We start from the raw sequence: 20,824 nt of genomic DNA on the forward strand, positions 1-20,824 counted from the left end.
ATGTCTGATGTGCTCTAATGTCCCACAATAAATACTGTCCAAACGTTCATACCCCAGCCCTTAAAAGCCATTATAAAAGCTATTTCCTTAGAGACTATAACATGTCCACATACGTGTTATAAGTTGTAAAGTGTTGAACGGCATCACACACAGGACTAATTAACAAAGAATGAAGATAACATGCTCAAAATCACAAACTTCCGGATTAACAAAACGGAGACAGGAAATAAGCTTCTTTCTTTAAAAAAATAAAGGTGTTTTATAAAACCTTATAGAAAAACATAAATCCCCTGAATGCCAATTGTAATTTTCTTATAGCTCTAATATTTGTACTCGCTGCAATGTATTTTACACATATAGGCCAATAAAAAAAACAGCAATTATGTGCATTATAATGTTTTGATGAATCCAAGTGTGTGAAAATATTGGATCCAAAACATACTAATGATAAAATTGGATGCTTTACGCCCAATATTTATTATGAGTTTTAAAATATTGGACTCGACTACGTCTCGTCCTCTCGTCCAATATTTTAAACTCATAGCTCGACCAATAAATATGGGCTCAATCGATCCAATTTTATATCAAAATTGGTTTATTATTATTGGTTGATGACTAATAATTTTGATTATATTGTTTATTTATTGATTTGTTTGTCACTTGTAATTGACACTGCCCGAATCATCATGCGTAAGCAAAGGAAATGAATCTCAGAAGTGTGGGTAACAAAAATAAAAATAAATAAACAATTTATAAAGTTCTATATAAAGCAGCATGACAGCCGTGGACACAAATAAGTATTGATTTCCTGTTTTGATTTCTTTACGAAAACACTGAGTGTGAAATGTATAAGAAATCACTCACAGATTTTGTGTGGCATATCATCTAAAATATCAGTTAAAGCACCTTAACCCCATGAGAACTACCTGCCTATTGGTCAAAAAGAAGTTTTCATTATCAATTGGACCAATCAGCAACATTGTTAGAATAATTTCACCACACAAAAAAAAATTGGGGTGAATTATTTGCAAAGCTCCATTCTGATTGGTGTTTAAAGTGAAGATATCATGTCATTGACCAATCAGAGACAATGTTAGATCGGCAGGTAGTGCTCATGGGGTTAAAAATCCCATAAAAATTACTATTCTTATAAATTGAGTCCATGTTCATAGGTGGCAAAAGCAGGGGGACATGCCCACCTTAATTTTTGCAAGGGGACATCCACCCTAAAATCATAGCAGAAGAAAAATGACTAGGAATATGCTATACTTTGATCAGCTCGTAATCGGCAGGAATTGTTAGGCTTTTACCACTACGCTGAAAAGTAGATCCACGTTTAGAGTGATATTGTTCATTTGGAAGATCTACAAAGTGCATGTTAAAGAAAGTATAAACAAGTATAGGACTTGAATTAATAATTTGTGATTATTCTGGCCAGGTGTCAAAAGACAATTCTCTAAATAAAATATATTGATATTAATCCGCGATGTTAAAATTCCTGCCGATTACGAGCTGATCAAAATATATTTTTAATCAACAGCAAGGTAATTTCCTGTATCTGTCATAATTGCTTTGCTAAATAAAGACATCATTTGCGTCTTAAGCTGAGCATTACATCATCAAGGACACATGAAAACACTTCCGGGATGTAAAGACACACCTTGCTATGTTTTTAATATCGCGGAATCTAAAAATAAATAGTGATTACCTGAAGATGGATTGACACGTGTTGGTGCATGTGACAAAGAGGATGAGAAGATGACCATATATGGGTGGACTATGACCATATATGGGTGCATTACATCATCAAGGACACATGAAAACACTTCCAGGATGTAAGACACACCTTGCTGTTTTTTTTAATATCTCGGAATCTAAAATAAATAGTGATTACCTGAAGATGGATTGACACGTGTTGGTGCATGTGACAAAGAGGATGAGAAGATGACCATATATGGGTGGACTATGACCATATATGGGTGCATTACATCATCAAGGACACATGAAAACACTTCCGGGATGTAAAGACACACCTTGCTATGTTTTTAATATCGCAGAATCTAAAAATAAATAGTGATTACCTGAAGATGGATTGACACGTGTTGGTGCATGTGACAAAGAGGATGAGAAGATGACCATATATGGGTGGACTATAACCATATATGGGTGGACTATTCTGATTAAAATGAAAGGGAAATGTTGTGATGGAGCAAGTCCATCTCCTTTTCCTTGACAGGTAAATATATGGCACACTCCCTCCCCTGAATTATTACTTGTTGTGGGGGGAGGGAGGGAGCGGGGTTCGCAACTCATCCTGACAAATAATTATTTGTTTATTTTATAGATGATACAAAGGAATACTCTCAAATGATAATAAACATTGAATGCTGTTCTGTCACTCTGGAGTCCAGCACCCCAGAGTTGATTCCATAAAAGATACATACCTTAACTTCTCTCATAAAGACATCAGGCCTTGTGGTGTTACAGAGAATCTTTTTGTATCTGTGTATGGATCGTTTCCATTGTAAAGAATGAAGCCACTGGTCCCTGGTGTACACATTGCTGGCCTGTGAATGAAAAATAAGAGAAGAAAAACACTAGGTTAGAATGATACTTGGTGTTGCAGATGTGATGATAAAGAGGATGATGCAAGAAAATGATTGAAGCTATGAAATAGAGGCTTCAGACTTTTTAGAGGAGCAAATAATCACTCTCTTAACCCCGACAAAATACTACTCGGTTTATGCGCTGTTCGTGTGTGCATCCCAAGTGGTGTGATGAAGCAATCGCCTTAAGTGATATATAGGCATGGTTTCGCAGGCCAGCGAAGCCCAAGACCTGTGGCAAAGTGTCGCTGACCTAGTGCTTGGCATGCGAGGGGTCTCGGGTTCGAATCCCACCCAGAGCAAACAACTTCTTTTTTTCTTTTTCTCTCTTTATTCCTTCCTTCTTTCCCTTCCCATCGCCAAAAAGCCCCTGGGGCGTTAGGGTTAGAAGCTCTCCTTTCTCAAGTGGGTGATGTGTAATAAAACCTTTTAAAACTCCCTGATGTTCAATGTAAATCGCTCCCCTGACAACTTTCCTAAACATCTTCAGGAGAGTGATACATACCTCAGCAGCAATCTTTAAAAACTTCATGATGTTCAATGTAAATCACTCCCCTGTACAGCTCCCCTTAACATCCTCAGGAAAGTAATGCATAGCTTGCCTGCAATTATCACAAGTCAAACCCTGAAAACCCTACATGTAGCAGGCAAGTTTGTCAACTTGAAAAAGGCTATATTGATCAGAAAAAAATGGGGTTTTTTTCTTGAAACGCCAAAAACATTGTTGTCATGGAAACGTCAAGAAAGGACATATGAAAGGACATGGCTTTTTTCATTTATAATTACACCAGCTTCCTTGTAACTGTATATTTGTTCATTAAATCACAAGGTTAAAAAAAAAGTCTCAAAGCCCATGGCAGTTTCAATTTGCGATATTTAATCAAATTTTCTTTAAGAATCGAAATATTTCTCAGAATTTCATGATTTTACCGCTAAAAAATTATTTAAAAGGAAATAAAAAATAAATATGCCATATCAGCTAAAATAGATGCACTAAGAAAAATGAACATGCGTGGGGGCTTTGAGACATAACATGTTTTTCGCCTTATTGAATTGTAAATCAGTGTGTTTTAATCCAGTGTGTAACATGAGCTACTTGTACATGTCCTAGTTACAAAAACAAAACACACAGTTTCCACTTGGTTGTTGTGGTCACATATTGAGTGCTGAGTGCAACAAGGCCCTATATCCAATGGCTGCTGTATAGACATTTGACAATCTGCGTGTTTCTACTGGGGGAACGGTTGGCGGGTAATGCGGTTTAGTTTAGAGTGTTACCGGTTAATGTGCTCAGTGGAAACAGATCGGTTCAGAGTGATGCGGTGTGGACACCCGGCAACCGTGATCCACCTCATGAGGTAGACCATGCGGTGTGACACCCGGTATTTCTGCCAGTAGAAACACAACGTTAACGGTTGCTGGGTATTGAACTTCTTTTATGTATATTTTATGTATCACATCCTGACCTTAAAAGCAGCTTGGGGGTCTTGAAAACATTTTCAGTACTTCTGGTACACACCACAACCCTTATTTTAAGCATCAGTAGAAACATGCTGGTTGTTGCCTGAATCGGATTGTGGGTTACCAGGTAATACCGGTAAAAATACAGAGTGCTCAGTGTAAACACGCAGAATTTCTGCATTTTATACTAAACACATGACATCTGGCAGCTATTGGAGATGATGGATCATTCTAGCACTTATCCTTGGATATCTGCAATAGCTGCCCTATAGATATTTGATGATTTCTGCATTCTACAGGGTGTCCCAAAAAAAAGAGGCCCCACATTGCACCCTCTTTTTCTCCTATTTCTGAAAAGTTGATCAAATATATTTTGGTATATAAAGAAACCTTAAATCGTTAGCTTTAATAAGCCAAAACAATTATTTCAATCGGCTCATAACTTTTGAAGATATGTCCTTTTAAAGAAATGTATCCGTTTTTCACTCTGTCCACGGAGGAGGTTTAGCTACTTCAAAGATTGAAAAGTGCATATACCATGCATGAATATAAAACATTCCTCGATGATAACTTTATAAAATAACAACTTTATTTTAGGGAATGGGCTTTACAGGTGGGCTTATGGGTTATGGAATTTGTTAAGTGTCATTAATTTGGGCGAAATTGATGTGGGATGGGACTTCTTTTGCTATACTTGCAATTACTTATGTTTTTCTCGTTTCTTGCTTTCTTTTTATTGACAACATAAGTCATTTCTCTTTTTTATTTTTTTTAGCCCTGAAAAGGGCTGTTTAGTTTGTCTTTGGTTCTTTTGAAGTGAGTTTACTGTGCTGCTCTGCCCTCTACCTGGTTGCCTCCATGACGAATACACGTTTCAGCCCTAGTTCTCATTGTATTAATTGCGTTGCGTACCATCCTTGTACGCCGGATACTTGCGAATGCAGCAGAAATACGGGGTTGCGAAGATGTTTGAAGCTAGCTGGTGATCCTCGCTTATAGTGAATGCTTTCCCAAGCCTAATGCTATTATCTATCCATGTCATTAACTGTGTGTTTCGTTTAAATCTTTGATGTAGCCAAACCTCATCCGTGGGACGGAGTGAAAACGGTACATTTCTTAAAGAGGGCATATCTTCAAAAATTGTGAGCCGATTGAAAGAATTGTTTTGGTTTATTAAAGCTAACGATTTAAGGTTTCTTTACATACCAAAATATATTTGATCAACTTTTCAGAAATAGGAGAAAAAGCGGGCGCAATGTGGGGCCTCTTTTTTTTTGGGACACCCTGTATACTAAACACATATGACACCTAGCAGCTATTGCAGATGAGGCTTTCTTGCACTTAACCCTTTGATATGTATACAGTATTTCTCAAGTCCCTTCTCAGCCCTCCACTCACCCACCTCCATCCCCACTCTGTACCACCTGACGTAGACACTCTTATATTTTACAAAGGCGCTAGCCATCTCGTACCATTCTCTTTGTATACACACACTATCGCATCTTATAAACACAGATGGCTTAAGTGCTCAGATTACATGTGATCAACAGGATTGAAAATCACTTGAGCACGATTTCAAGAGCTGATGGGCATAAACAAAATAGCTAGCTAGCGCAAATATTGTTGAGTTTATGTAATGATAAATTGTATTTTTGGGCAGGTTCAAACTCTCACCAAGACAAACATCTTCTTTGCTCATCTTCTCTCTTTATTCCTTCCTTCTCACTATGGACCATAATGGCCTCATTCCAATGGCCCAGTTCAATGACCTCAATAAAACACTCATAGTGCAAAATCTGACCTCAAGTTGCTGAGTATGAGTTTTTGTACCCAAATTTTCTAAGGTCATTCAATGAATGTACAATGTATTAGGGTTAAAAAACTGTGCCCTAATAGATGAACATGTGGATCCTAGTGTCTCATTCGCCAAAAAGCAATTGACCTTTTCGGTAAATCCCATAACCCATTGCGATGTTCGATAAGCGATGTGCGCATCGGCGAGAGCGGCGTGATTTAATATGACGAGTTCTTAGGTGTACTCGCAAAGGGTTATGGGATTTACCGAAAAGGTCAATTGGATGGTTAGGGTTAAGCAAATTCACAAGTTGAAAAGTTGCTATAATTTAGCAAAGAAACAGTGAATCTATAGTCTGTAAATCCCATAAGCCTTTGCGAGTAGACCCGAGATGTCTTCATTTGACGTCACGCCGATGTTCACATTGTTACTGGCACTTCATGGCTTTGAAAATGAATGAAGTGTGCATCAGCGTGACATCAAATAACTACATCTTATAGGTCTACTCACAAAGGCTTATAAGATTTACCAAAAAGGTCAAAAAAGTCACTTCAAAAATATTGTGAAAAACAAAAACACCATGATTAATGTCAAAGGGCTGCCTTTTGTGCCTCGCTTTTCTACTTATATTCCATTTTATGTAACTTTAAATCACTACCTCATTAACCCTAACCCAACCCAGAAGGGAAAGAAGAAATGAAAAACGAGAGAAGATGAACAAAGAAGTACCACCCCAGGGATTCGAACCTCGGGACCCCTCGCATGCCTCACAGAAGATCACCGTCCTGCAGTCATGGGGGTTTCGCTGGCCGGATATGACTTCAGCTGATTGTGTGATCCCATCACATGGAATGCATGCATGTGCATTGTGCAGTGGTTTTCATAGTGCGCTGTAGCGAGTTTCAGTCAAGTTTGAGTTAATTTTGTATTAAAAAAACTGTAGCTCCAGAAACCAGGCTACATATGTGACATATGTGTCATGTCAAAGGAGACACTTTTGGGCAGGATCGTAAATGGAGAAATAGCCAAAAATCTGCCCAGGGTGACTTTTTCACAATTTGGGTTTGTTGCGAGTTTGTAAAGTTATTAATGTTAAAAATATTGTCTGATCTGGCATCTTGCACTTTTTGAGACATTTTCAAGGTAATTCCTACTCTCAACATTGTCTATAATATTTTTAAAGGCCGATATTTCTTCAATTTCCAATATCAATATATTTCCAACTCAATATCTTCGCTTAGGTATGTCCGAGTTCATTGGGGGAAACGGCGTTGTGGAGTAAAATGTCTCTATATTTTAGATACATAAAAACCTCAAAATTGATAACCTACCCAAAAGTGTCTCCTTTTGACATGACACGTCACATATTATTTCAACCATCATTTTGGTGAGACTACCCTGGATGTGAATTGACGCAAACTGCTTCAATTAAGTGATTGTTTCATGTAATTCTAGTATCTTAGTGATTAATAACCTGACACCAACCCTAAAACAAGTGGTGTCATCATCATCAACCTTAAAATCAACCAACTGTGATGCAACTCCCTTAATGCTCTGTGTGCTAGCCATAGGCTTCACATAAAAACTCAAAATTTTTAGATATTTTCTCAAAATATCAAGAGGTATCTTAAGAACCACTGAGCCAATACTACATTTTTGTAGGCTTGTTTGTACTCATTCTAATGCATTTTTCCTGCTGATTCCAAATATGGTCATGAAATTTACAATTCTTAAATTTTTGATTAAAAAATCCACGTGGAGAGTGTTAAAACGTACTGTGATAATGCCATTGACCTTTTTTCCTGTATCCCATCATGCAGGGGATTGATTACGCCTATCTCTGTACATGAGTTCGAACGTGACACATATGAGACGTGAGAACTTTGCCTGCAGAGGTAAACCGTCCCTAGAATGTTGCATTGTGGGATATGGAGTAAATAGGTCTATTCCAACTTGCAGATGTTCTGATCAATGCAGGGAGTTGATTTTTGTGCTGGAAATAGGTGCACCAATGGTACTTTAAATGATAACTTACACCACAGGGTATAAGCAAGCAGAACAGCAGGGGCAGGCATGCTCCCTCCCCCAATATTCAAGTAATTTCTTGTACATGTATTTCTTTGTAACATCATATCAATTTTAACAAAGTGGCCTATGGATCAGTATAATACACATGATCAAGCACAACTTACAAATTTATGCAAAATTGGAATCAACTTAAATTTTGGGATAAAGCTTTTTTGTGGATATAGGGGATGCTAGGATCACAAAACACTCCTTTCAACGAAAAATATCACAGGAATTACATTTCACTGACAGGGTATAAATGAGAAAAATATGAACTCTCTCCTGAAGTTCTGATACCATAATCTCAATTTTGATGAAGAAAAGTGGGAGATGAGGATGAGGTTGTCGATCAGATTGCAAGGAGCTTTTAATGCTCTGCGTGCTAACCATATAGACAAGTCAAAATTTGAGAATTTGTGCTTACTGGAGGCATTTCGTGTTAAAAGTGGTTAAACAAGCTTTTTAAGATAATTCGAGGGTGCTGAATTTGAAAATGCTGTTTAACCAGTTCAGTTTTGGAGTCTTAGCCAAAAAAAAAAAAAAAACAAAATGGCCGCCATTTTCAACATATTTTTGATAATAACTTGAATTTTAAACAGCATAGGAGGTTAAAAATGGTGGCAATATTCATGTTTATGATGCAGAGGAACCCAAATTGATTGTTACTGAAGTTTCAAGTGGTATGGTTTTGCCGCCATGTTGAATTTCAAAATGGCCGCCATTTTCATCAAGTTTATGCATTTCCTGCTATAACTTGGATAGTAGGCAGCATAGAAGTTTAAAAATGATGGCAGTACCCATGTTTTTAATAACAAGGATTCCAAATTATCTGTTACCTACTATCTGTTGTAACTAGTCACGGTTGCCACCATCTAGAATTCCAAGATGGCAGCCATTTTCATCAAGTTTCTGTATTTAATGTTATAACTTGGATAGTAGGCAACATAGAAGTTTAAAAAATGACGGCAGTACCCATCATTTTGATACCATGGATTACAAATTATCTGCTACCTTCTACCTGCTGTAACTAGTTAGGGTTGCCACCATTTAGAATTCCAAGATGGCTGCCATTCATTTGGCAATTTCTGGGTGTATAAAGGGTACATTACGTTCTGTGGCTAAATGCACTTTTAATTTTAATTTAATATTAAATTAGTTTTCCAAGTGCATTTAAAAGGTTAAAGATTTCAAATTACCTATTATACTTTACACGCACAACTCATGAAACTGTCAACATTGGCACTTAATGTTACTTACGGCTAATTGTTCCCGTTAGGATCTTGTAACTACTTGATTCTTTCTATTTGACCTTTCACTTTGTAGTTCAGTGATTCCTAACTTTAATTGATGCCTTTTAAGGCAAGAGTGCAGAAACAGAAGAGACTTGAAAGTCTCTTCTGTTTCTGCACTCTTGTTGGCTGTTAAATGCACACATATGCACAACCATCTGTGCATGTTAGCTTAGCTTTCATGCAGCTGCAATGGTTTATACATCCATTGGTACATTCGCATGTTGGTGGTAGATTCTCATGTGGACAACCCTTTGAGAATAGTATCACACGTGCCTTATCGCATCTGTGCACATCATCTGGCATGCACCTTGCAAATGAATTGTGCTAAGAGCTGTCAACAATTGCTTGAAACACCTGTCTTTTTGCCGTAGCCAGCAAGCTGTGACACACTGTCACAACCAGTTATGAAATAGAAGCAAAGCTTCCACTTGGCAAGGCAGCAGTTCCTGATGGATTTTGTGGATTGGGATGTATTTGGGCTTCTTACAAATCCTGCCTTCATCCACAGCTGAGTGCATAGCATCTTGTCAAAATAAGCAGCCAGCAAGACAAGTATGTCAGTGTCACATACTGAAACCACTACAGCTTCAGCATTTGTGTTAATGCAATGAAGTACAAAGTGAGTATCCGCCTCCTCATGGCCTCTAACTTCTGTTATATATGCAAATCCTCCAGCCACTACAAGTGTTGTGGGTGCAATTGATACAGCATTTGTCATAAGCTGTTGAGATAGGAGCGGCAAGATTTGCTTTATTCTCTCCAAGTGATAGAAAGTTAGTCCAGTTATTCGGTAGATAAGGTTGTGGTTTTCTATTACCCGGCATACTGGTCGATAGCCCGGGTTCGTTTTGTTCTGGTTCCAGTCTTGATGGAATCATGCTGGTATCTGTTAAAGGTTTCCTCAATCCTCTGGAACTCAGCCGCCACTGCTTATATGCAGACTCCCATTCATGGCAGCAAGTGAAATTTGAGCAGGCATAAGTTCATGCTGCAGAATCTGGTCCAAGTTGTACGTCCTGCCTTAGAGGCTGTCACAAATCGCTGTAGAATGTTTCTATCTGCCTTAAGGGCCGTATTAGTGGTGTTGTTTATGGTGTCAAGTGCGCTGAAGATCAGGAGTGCCAAGCACTTTACATTGGTAAAACCGACCAATCCCTGCAGAGTCGCATATATCCCAACTTAGACGCGCTAGTTCAATTAAGTGGCAACGATTTAGCAGTCTACACATCTTGAGGGCAGCGGTCACAGCTTTGACATTGACAAAGTTATCATTTTGGACCGTGAACTATGTTGGTTCGAGCAGGGAGTCAAAGAAATGTGGGTACAATAGTACAAGCCGAACAACCGTCCCTCAACAGGAGCGGGGGCTTTAGAGTGAATCTGTCACATGGTTGGGATCAGGTCATCAAGCAACTTCCTCATCGATTGACCTGGGATGACCCTAAATCATCCATGGGGGGATAGGGGGGGGGGGGCTAAATTCCCCCAATATTTTGCCAGGGGGGTGGTCCATACAATCATCCCCCTCCCAATGTTGACGCCTGTATATGTGTGTTTCCAGCCAAATTAACATGATATTTGGCCATTTTAGCCTAAAACTGTAAAAAGTGCAAATTGTTGCGTGCATTTGTACCATCATCTTATTCTGTTGCCAAAAGGTGCTGGATTCACTATACTTCAAGAAATGTTTCGACCCCCCCCCCATGTCGTCAAATAGAAATCTATGCCACTAGCACTGGCCAAATCTTTGGTTGCAATATTCTACAGTACAGGATATGGTACCCCCTTGCTGAAAACATTGAATCATCCGAAAGCTGAGACGACTTCTCCTCATCGAGGTTGTCACGCTGGATGGTGTAATCTCGTTGTACACATACTAACTTTCCAATTGGGAGTGTTCCATCATCAGCACTTGCCTAATTTACTTGATATTCAAGTTCTCATGTTATATAAGAGAGTACCCATCTGCCTAATGCAGTGATACTTCTTGTGATACCTACAATCCCACCGCTCCTCTTCCCAGTACCATTCAACCATTCTTGGCTATAATCAGGGGATACTTGGTTGAATTTCCGCCCGGACTCCTTTACAACGAAATTTCCTGCCTGGAATTCAAAGGAGGACTTTTGGTGGACATTGTGGAAGGTAGCTCATTTCTGCCATATAAGTGGTACCCCATTTGGCATAGTGGTATGATCATACCTAAAAAGAAAGTTAGCATCCTACTGAAGGCATACAAGTGGAGATCCCAGACACCATCACGGTGTGCTCTGATGAAAGCAAGAGAATGCTCACCATGTCCATATATTGCCAGATGATGTGGACAGATGCGATAAGGCACGGGTGATACTATTTTCAAGGGTTGTCCACAGGAGAATCTACCACCAACATCTGATGCAGTAAGGCTTCATACAAAGTATGCACATTACCAGGCTTGTATTTGGAAACAAGCAGTCACCATTTCTCCAATTCTCCCCAAAGGAACTGACATGGGATGGACCTACATAGACAGAACCTGGCTCCACAACTGATGACACTACCTCCAATTCCCAAAGCATGTCGCGAGATAGTTTCATGCATGTATAAATGGCAATTGCAGTTGCAAAAAGGCTAAGCACATTTAACAGCCAACAAGAGTGCAAAAACAGAAGAGGCTAAAGCCATTAATCAGAGTTTGGAATCACTGTACTACGAAGGGTCAAATAGAAAGAACCAAATAGTTGCAAGATCCTAACGGGAACAATTAGCCGTAAGTAATATCAAGTGCCAATGTTACCAGTTTTATGAGTTGTACGGTGTAAAGTATAGGCCTAGTAGCTAAAAAGCGGCCATTTTGAAATCTTTAACCTTTTAAAATGCACTTGGAAAACTAATTCAATATCATTGTTTTTGTTCTAAAGAAATTAAAAGTGCATTTAGCCAGAGAAAGTAACCTATACCCTTATGAAAACGATGACAATTTTGTTTTTCTGAAACACACCCCAGAAATTACCTAATGAATGGCGGCCATCTTGGAATTCTAGATGGTGGCAACCCTAACTAGTTACAACAGATAGTAGGTAGCAGATAATTTGGAATCCTTAGTATTAAAAACATGGGTACTGCCGTCATTTATAAACTTCTACGTTGCCTACTATCCAAGTTATAGCAGAAAATGCAGAAACTTGATGAAAATGGCGGCCATTTTGGAATTCAACATGGCAGCAAAACCATACCAGTTAAAACTTCAGTAACAATCAATTTGGGTTCCTCTGTATCATAAACATGGATACTGCCACCATTTTTAACCTCCTATGTTGTTTAAAATTCAAGTTATTATCAAAAATATGTTCAAAATGGCGGCCATTTTGTTTTTTGAATTTTGAGGGCTAAGACTCCAAAACTGAACCGGTTAAACAGCATTTTCGTATTCAGCACCCTCGAATTATCTTAAAAAGCTTGTTTAACCACTTTTAACAAGAAATGCCTCCAACCTTTTAATAAAGCACAAATTCTCAAATTTTGACCTGTCTAATAGCCTTCAACATAAAAAGTCCAAGTTCCGCGTTATTTTCTCAAAATATCTTAAGAACCACTAAATACCAGACTTGTTTGTACTCATTTTAATGCATTTTTCATGCTGATTCCAAATATGGTCATGAAAATTTACAATATCAAAATTTTTGCATTTTCAAAAATAAAATTTGAAACTTGTCGTCTGCAATCGACACCCGCGTGGAGAGAGTTTGGGGTCTGCAAACCACTGTTAACCCCTAAGCTGAGGGTTACTGTCAATGTGGAAATTTTTGCGCTATATTAATCTTCGCGCTTTTCAAGCACAACACAGCTAACGCAAAAATAAAAACATGCAAATGTTCTTTTAATGTATAGGTCTATGTAAAAAAACCTCAAAATCACAAAATTAAAAAGAGCAATGTAGATTGCAAAAAAATCAAAATGAGCAAAGCGCAAAAAAATACACACACAAAAATTACCACTTTTACAGTAATAAAAAATGATAGTCCATAGGCAATACATTTTTACGGAATATCATCATTTTAGTAAATAGCCTTCTCAGTATATCTCGTATACCTGGTATATAGCCTGCCCTGGATGCAGAGTGACGTAAACCTTTTCAATTACCTGATTATTTCGTGTAATTCTAGTGTTATGGTGTTCAACACACTGGAACCATGTAATAATATTTATGTGATAGTTAAATTTCCCATGATGCTTCATGTCACATCATCATCACTCTACTAGCCCATATTTCATTTTTGTTTACAGAGAACACAAAGATGATGGGTGCTTTCAGTGATCCCTGCAAAGGAGTAAATTTATTTTTTTAGGAATGGCTTCAAAGTCATTAAAATTGTCATTTGGTGTTTTTTGTGTGAACAAATATTGCGAAAAATGTAGAAAACGGCAGTATTGATGGATATGTAGCTCCATTCAGTTGGTCTCTTTATTACGAGGGGGCAATGGAGACTCAACATCCCTTAGCTAAACCTTCAAGGCTGATGAAAGTCAATTTTGAGTTTACCATCACCTGCCCTCATTTCATTTTCCAGACCTTCGTTTTTGAGGAGCTCAATGGCTCCTACAGCTCTCCTTAACAACATTTCAGGAATATCATTTAGGGCTCATATTGAAATACCCTACCACGTTTTCACACAGAAAGAAGGCAGGATTCCCCTCGCTAAGCGCGCACCTCAGGAAAGCTTGGTCATAAAACTGACGGATTATATGCATCAGTGATACACCTGCCCAGGATTTTAACAAAAGAAGGCTAGCACAGGAAAGCAGCAGGATGGCGCACACCTTCCTGTGTAAGGAATATCAATATGAGCCCTTACTGAGCTCCTCACTATACTTGAATCCCTATGTTTTAATACAGATATTAAAAGATTGAGCTCCTTGTTGAGCACCTTAGTAAACTCAGGAGAGTGATTCACAGAGCTCCTGCAATTATTTTCAAAATAAGGCCTGATTCTCTGACCCTCACTTGAATTAATTATTGTGATTTTCCAAAAATAACAATAAAAACTGGTTATTTTTGCAAAAAGACAACAATGAATATCCGTGCATTTTTAGTGGAAAAATCTAAATAAAAACAATCCATTTTGCTACCGACCTTGCAGTCTCTTTTTAGTACACTTTTAAATCTCGCTTGGGCTAAAAATCCATCTTTGAATGAGTGAGTGGTAAATAACAACATGTTTTACACTTGTGTTTGGTCATAAGTGACAAAAATAATGAACAATGAATAATGAAAAAGTTACCTCACTTGTTTTCAGAAATTATGTGATGAGAAACTCAAGATCGATTGTCAGTAGCTTAAATCCCGGCTTAAATATTATATTTATTTTCACTTTGGTATACAATTTTACTGTGAAAACATACATGTACTGCATGTAACTGTAGAAAAATGCCTTGTAGTGATTCACCTCTCCAGAACACCCTAAAATTCATCAACATCATCAAATTCATCAAAATTCAAATTGACATTCTGGAACAAGCATGTATGTGCTAATAAACAATGTACCTAGCTAATCTAATGCTATCTGATAAAGACAAACTGCCTTTTTAACATGAAGGAAGAATTTTGAATTCTTTGCACTAGCACTGGCAAAGGCAGTAAGATTCATAAACCATGCTGGACAGTAAGTACATATCAGGATAGCCATCATTCGTTTGTTGTTTGATTTGGTTTTGGGATTTAACACACTAACCGCTGGGTAAGTCCATATCAAATCAACCAGGGGTCCCCAGGTGACCCTCTCAGATTTTGATGAAATTCCATCAGAATAATCTTTTGTGGCCATAATGAACCCATACAAAAAATTGGCCTCATAGGCCATGTCGTTTTTGAGAAATGGCCCTTTGAAGTTTGGCCCAGAACCCCCCTTTTTGGCACTCGCGAGTGTCATTGGTGATTTTTACCAACTTGGGTAGCTTATAACTTCTTGTTCTGAACAGATATAAAGCTGCATTGTTGCATTCTAGCTAACCTTATGTCATATTTTTAGAATCTGGCTCTAAATTTCAGATATCTGCTTTCCGTTTAAAGTTATGAGCACTCAAAGTTGGTCATTTATTTAACCGCAAGTGTGATTTTGTCATTTTGGGGGTCCCCTGGTGCCAAAAATTTGTGGTCATATGACTCAAATGTCATAGATACATTGTCTATAGGTACACATCTAAGCCCACAAGCAAGTTTGAGCAAATCAAACCATTAATGGAGGAATGGGCGGTATCCGAAGTTGGGTTCGGGTGAAAATTTGCTGGAGACCCCCCCCCCCTCTTTCTGACCAATGGTTGACCATGTTGACAGTTGAAATATGAATTGAAATTTACAGCCCTGAAACATACTTATGAGACCTACCTAGAAACAAAAATTCAGCTTTGGTACTCAACTCCATCATAGTTAGATGGCTCTTGAAAATAGGGAGAAAAACCTGTTATTTCTTATCTAATTTTTTTTGATGTGTTCTCAAAATTGGGCAAGTGGATATTTAAGGGGTTTTGCAACAAAGCTCTTCAAATATAGTTCATGATCCCGGTTCACGATACTTAAATCCCAAAGTGAAAGAATTCCAGAACTATTTCCGTTTATTATTTCCTTCTCATTACAATTTCAGCACCTGCTGAATTCATCAGGTTTCATCAGAAGACCATGATCCTCTATGGACAATTAATTATCAAATCCTAGCAAAGATTGCTTTTAGTATAAGTCGTGTTCACATTGTCGGACGTACGCCCGGCGGAACTTGATCTGCGTAAGTTGCTAGGAGTAGCGGTAGGCGCTGCCAGTAGTAGGTGCAGTGTGAACGATGGTCAGCGTAAGTTCCACCAGGCCTACGTCCGACGATTTACTCCTGACAAAAGTCAAGAGTAGCAAGCTGGGTGTAACCTCCGCCAGGCGTAAGTTACAATGTGAACGCTGCTACTCCTGGCACCCGGTGTAAGTATGACATTTTGTTAGTCGGAAGGTCACAGAAACACCGGAAGTGGTAGCCAATGTTTATGCCGACCAGAAGTGAATGCTTGGTGGAACTAATTGGCGTAGTGCTAGGAGTAGGCTAGGTGTGGACACGCGGTAGCAGTAGGGAAAATATTTGTGGAATTTTGATCAATGTTAGCGTAAGTTTACGCCGGGTATAACTCAAAATGTGAACACGACTGTACACAAGTACATAATCACAGGATTCATGCCACAACAGGTGCTATCTATCTATACTAAATGACCATATCAAACAACACTTTCTCCCCGGACTTTTTCATCAGAAATATTTTTAACCTGTCGTATCTGACACTTAGTTGTCAAGAAATGCTTGTTTTTTCTGTACTTGTTTTTTTAGTAACAGCTTGTAAAATCACATGAACTAAATAAAAAAAGTACACATGAACTAAGGGCTCATATTGAAATTCCCTTACACAGGAAGGTGTGCGCCATCCTGCAGCTTTCCTGTGCTAGCCTTCTTTTGTTAAAATCCTGGGCAGGGTGTATCACTGATGCATATAATCCATCCGTTTTATGACCGAGCTTTCCTGAGGAGCGCGCTTAGCGAGGGGAATCCTGCCTTCTTTCTGTGTGAAAACGTGGTAGGGTATTTCAATATGAGCCCTAACTAAAATGGAAATAATCAAAAAATGATACTGCCAAGATTGACTGAATTTTGATGTTGTCATTGGTTTTACACGTAAACACGAAAATGTCTCAAATAATTCCAAAAGTGTATGTATGTTATCAAGCACTATTTTATCAGTCTAAATCCATTGAGGTTCAACAGTGAACCTCATTGTAAGTACTGTTTTTTGAATTTTTTGTATGAATAACGCATGATATGTTATGATATATACTGAAAATGTCCCCCCTCATATACGAACGTTCTCGACTTCTCGTGGTATAACGGTTTGTATCTTCGCCTGCCATGCATGACGTCCCGAGATCGATTCCCACTCCCGGCTATAAATTTATTTTTTTCTTCAAATTCATTTTGAATCCAAATTATTAATTTCCATGTTAAAATGTATAAATTGCACAGGGAAATATATTTTGTGCATTTTTTTCTGTAACAGGGCCAATAGAGCTAGAAACGCACCTTGACTCGGGAAAAATAATTGCGTCCAACGTCCAGGCAGTGTTACCGTCATATTGTCTGTTTTGTTTACGCTATTGGCTGTTGCCACATTGATATAATATTGGATGGCTGAGCATGATACCATAACATATCGGGCGGATGAGTCGTAAAAATATCGGACGAGCCAACGGCGAGTTCGATATTTGTATGACGAATCCAATATGTTATGGTATCATGCAAATAAGCTTTCATCAATATTATCATTATTAAACTTTCTTAACTCCTAATAACCCTGAAAACATAATAATGAATAATGTCGGCCACCATCGACTGCAACAAGCAGTGGCATATGCATTGTGCAAAAGGGGGTCAGGGTCATGCTCCACCCACACACACACACACCCCCACTTTTGTCAGTCAGTCGGGGGAAATGAACTTAATTGCGACAGCGGCGATGCCGCGTTGACGTTTAACCTTTCGCAATTTTTAATTCATACTTCAGACCCCCAGGGTGTCGGTTTCTGGGCACGCCCCTGTTAACGAGGTCGGATCTCTGAAATGTTTCTATTCAAAGATACATTTCTCTGAAATGAAATCTTTGAAATGTATTTATTTTGAGTATAAACCAGTTGCATTGTCATTCGGTTCCATTAGTGTGTGTGCATATATGTGGGTGTACATACACCAGTGACAAGGACGTACACGTGACAAATCTATGTTGCGGACATACAGGAACTCCGGATGTACGGGTGTTCCTGAGAGATGTTTCTAAATCCAAAACAACATGAAAACACATTATAATCTACAAATTGTCACCTTGCTACGATAATTGCCCAAGTCAATTATTGTAATTTTGAGAACAAAGTACAAAATATGGTTTAAGCATCGTCACCCTAATTATTTCCGATTATTCCCTGTCTCAGTATCATTTGTTCTTGTGCAAAGATTGGTTAATAAATATATTTAAATACATGCTTGAACCATATTTTTTGTAATTTTGTTCTCAAAATTACAAAAATGACTTCGGAATTATCGTAGCAGGCTGGCAAAAAAAAAGCGGCTTTAATCCACCCAAGTGGGCAGTCACAACACCATTTCAGTGCGGATAGAACCCAGTAATGGCCAATTGAATTCTGACCATCACTTGGTTCATAGGATTCATCTACATTGTATATGCAAGCATACCAACCTGCAGCAAAAGAGAGCCTGTTGATAGAACTATACGGAGACATGAACTTTGACCTGCTTCCCATCGAGACACTGGGTGGATATCTGTAATGCTACAGTATGGCACTGGACACTCCATGTAACCCTGGGGCTGTAAAAAGAAAAAAAGACACAAGAAAACAAATTAGTACATTGTTTTTTCAGAGTTGACTTAGGGATTCAATCACGTTTCACCGTTGTTCATCACCGTTTAACAACGATGCGGCGCGTCGTCTGCGTGGTTTACTTGCCAGAGGCAGCTTTAGCTGCCCAAAGCGAAAACTGCTGCAACGCAGACGCTACCGGACGCGAAAGTTAAACGGTGATGAACAACGGTGAAACGTGATTGAATCCCTTTCAACAACGAAAAGAAGCTAAAGATCGTATAATTCACGATTATTTCACGAGGAAATGTCAGTTAATCATTGTCACTAAATTAAAGCCTTACAAAAACTTCGATGATTTCTCTGTTAATATCAGCAACAAAACCACAGAATAAAACTGCATGTTTAGCCGCTACCTGAAAAATACTGAATTCAACTGGCAAAGTTTGCATACGCACATAGGTTCCAGGCGTGATTTAATTTTCTGCGCTCTCGCTGGCTTACGCCGTAGTCTCGCTGCGTTCGCGTATACGCTACAGTAAAAGTGTGGATTCATCACGGTTTAACAACGGTTGGCTGCTGTACAAAGGTATAGGAAGAATTGTTGAAAAAAAATTGATATTTATCAAATTTAACTCCACAGGCAATACTGTCTATCTTACAGTGTTCCTGCTTGGTTAATTACATGATATAATCATCTGAGTAACCAATCAAAATAGAGCTTTTAGATCTCTCAACAAATTTAAGATTAATACCATATCTCTGATTGGCTCAATACATGATATAACCCTCTTTGTAACCAATCAAACAGTTCTTACTTCTTTGAGACTGATAATTTTCATGAATACAATATTATTCATGAGATGATGTGGGAGAGCGGGTTGGCGCAGTGGTTGTTCCCTCGCCTTTCACCGCTGAGGTCCCGGGTTCAAGCCCCGGCCGTGCCCAAGGACTGTATGTGCACTTGGTTTATCCCGATTCCATGCTCGCTCTCACAGGTTTTCACTGGGATCTCCGGTTTCCTCCTACTTAAAAAAAATGGGTGATTAGTTGTTTGGTTATCAAAAACTTCCTTCACCCAATGGAATTTGGGGAGCTGCACAGATATTAATTGGTGGATGTTACAATCTAAAAGTGTGGATATGTTTGGGCCAGGTTCGGCTGCAACCAGCCTAGTTGATGTGATCTGATTGTGATGATTCACCATGGCTGATGGCAGCAAAATTACAGCGCTTTGTATTCTCCGAGATCTGGAAAAAGGCGCTATATAATCCAAACTTTATATGAATAGAGGAAACCCATCTTATGGATGGGTTAGTGACATTTCCACCTGCTTACTTATGACATTGCCTGTCAAAAAGATGGGGTGGACAGGCCGATCTCTGGCTAACACCTTGCCGTACATCTGAAGGGGGGCACTGTCATAGGATAACTCAAAATGGGAAGAGCAAATTCAAATTTTGAACAAATACATGTAGATGTGACCAAAAAATAAACAAATCCCAGTCAGTTGACCTTTTTGGTAAATCCCACAATTCCTTGCAGTTAGACCTGTCAGAGATGTCGTCATTTGACGTCACGCTGACTTGCAATGTGCAGTAATATTATTTAGATGTGTGATGTCAAATGAGGACATGATATTAACATCTCGGGTCTAACCGCAAGGATTTTGGGATTTACAGAAATGGACAATATTTACACCCAAGAAGTAGCTCCCTGTCAGAGATTGAACATGGGACCTTGCATGTACCAGAGTTCAAACACTGCCCTCTACAGTTTGTACGAAGTACGAAGTATGGAATGCAAATTTTGTGTTGGCGTATCGTGTGTCGTGTATTGAGACGCTCATGCATTTGGCGCACCAAAACCTGCATAATTTACTTCGTACGTACTTTGTACTTCAAAGTGGACAAACTGTAGAGATACTTCCAGAATTTTCCCATGTTTTGGAAAGATAAATTGAAAATTAATTTTCTATATCCAGTTAATTTTCAATAACACTGAAACAAAGAGCAAGGCAACATATGTAACATCCTGTTTTTTATGTACCAATTATACTAATTATCCTCCTATTTATCAGGGTTGTCAACAATTTCATCTAAAATTGTGGGTCAAATAATGAAAAGTCACCCAATTTTTTTCTTAACCATTGGTTCCTATGGACAGAAAATTCCCAAACGTGTGGGAGCCAAAGTTAAAAAGTCACCCAAATGTTTTCTTTGGGGTTGTG

The 20,824-nt window shown here is 38.6% G+C and overlaps 1 protein-coding gene across 1 annotated transcript in view; it reads right to left on the minus strand.

Annotated features, from left to right (window-relative positions):
• Nucleotides 1-20,824, minus strand: part of LOC140136130 (C-Maf-inducing protein-like) — a 168,126-nt gene that overhangs the window by 124,712 nt on the left and 22,590 nt on the right. Inside the window, exons 2-3 of the mRNA XM_072157835.1 lie at nucleotides 18,474-18,602; nucleotides 2,445-2,567 (exon numbers count right to left, since the gene is read on the minus strand). Coding sequence (XP_072013936.1) covers nucleotides 2,445-2,567; nucleotides 18,474-18,602 — 252 coding nt within the window. The remainder of the gene's footprint in view (nucleotides 1-2,444; nucleotides 2,568-18,473; nucleotides 18,603-20,824) is intronic.

The sequence above is a fragment of the Amphiura filiformis genome, chromosome 16 (assembly GCF_039555335.1).
Source record: "Amphiura filiformis chromosome 16, Afil_fr2py, whole genome shotgun sequence".
NCBI classification, from domain to species: Eukaryota; Metazoa; Echinodermata; class Ophiuroidea; order Amphilepidida; family Amphiuridae; genus Amphiura; species Amphiura filiformis.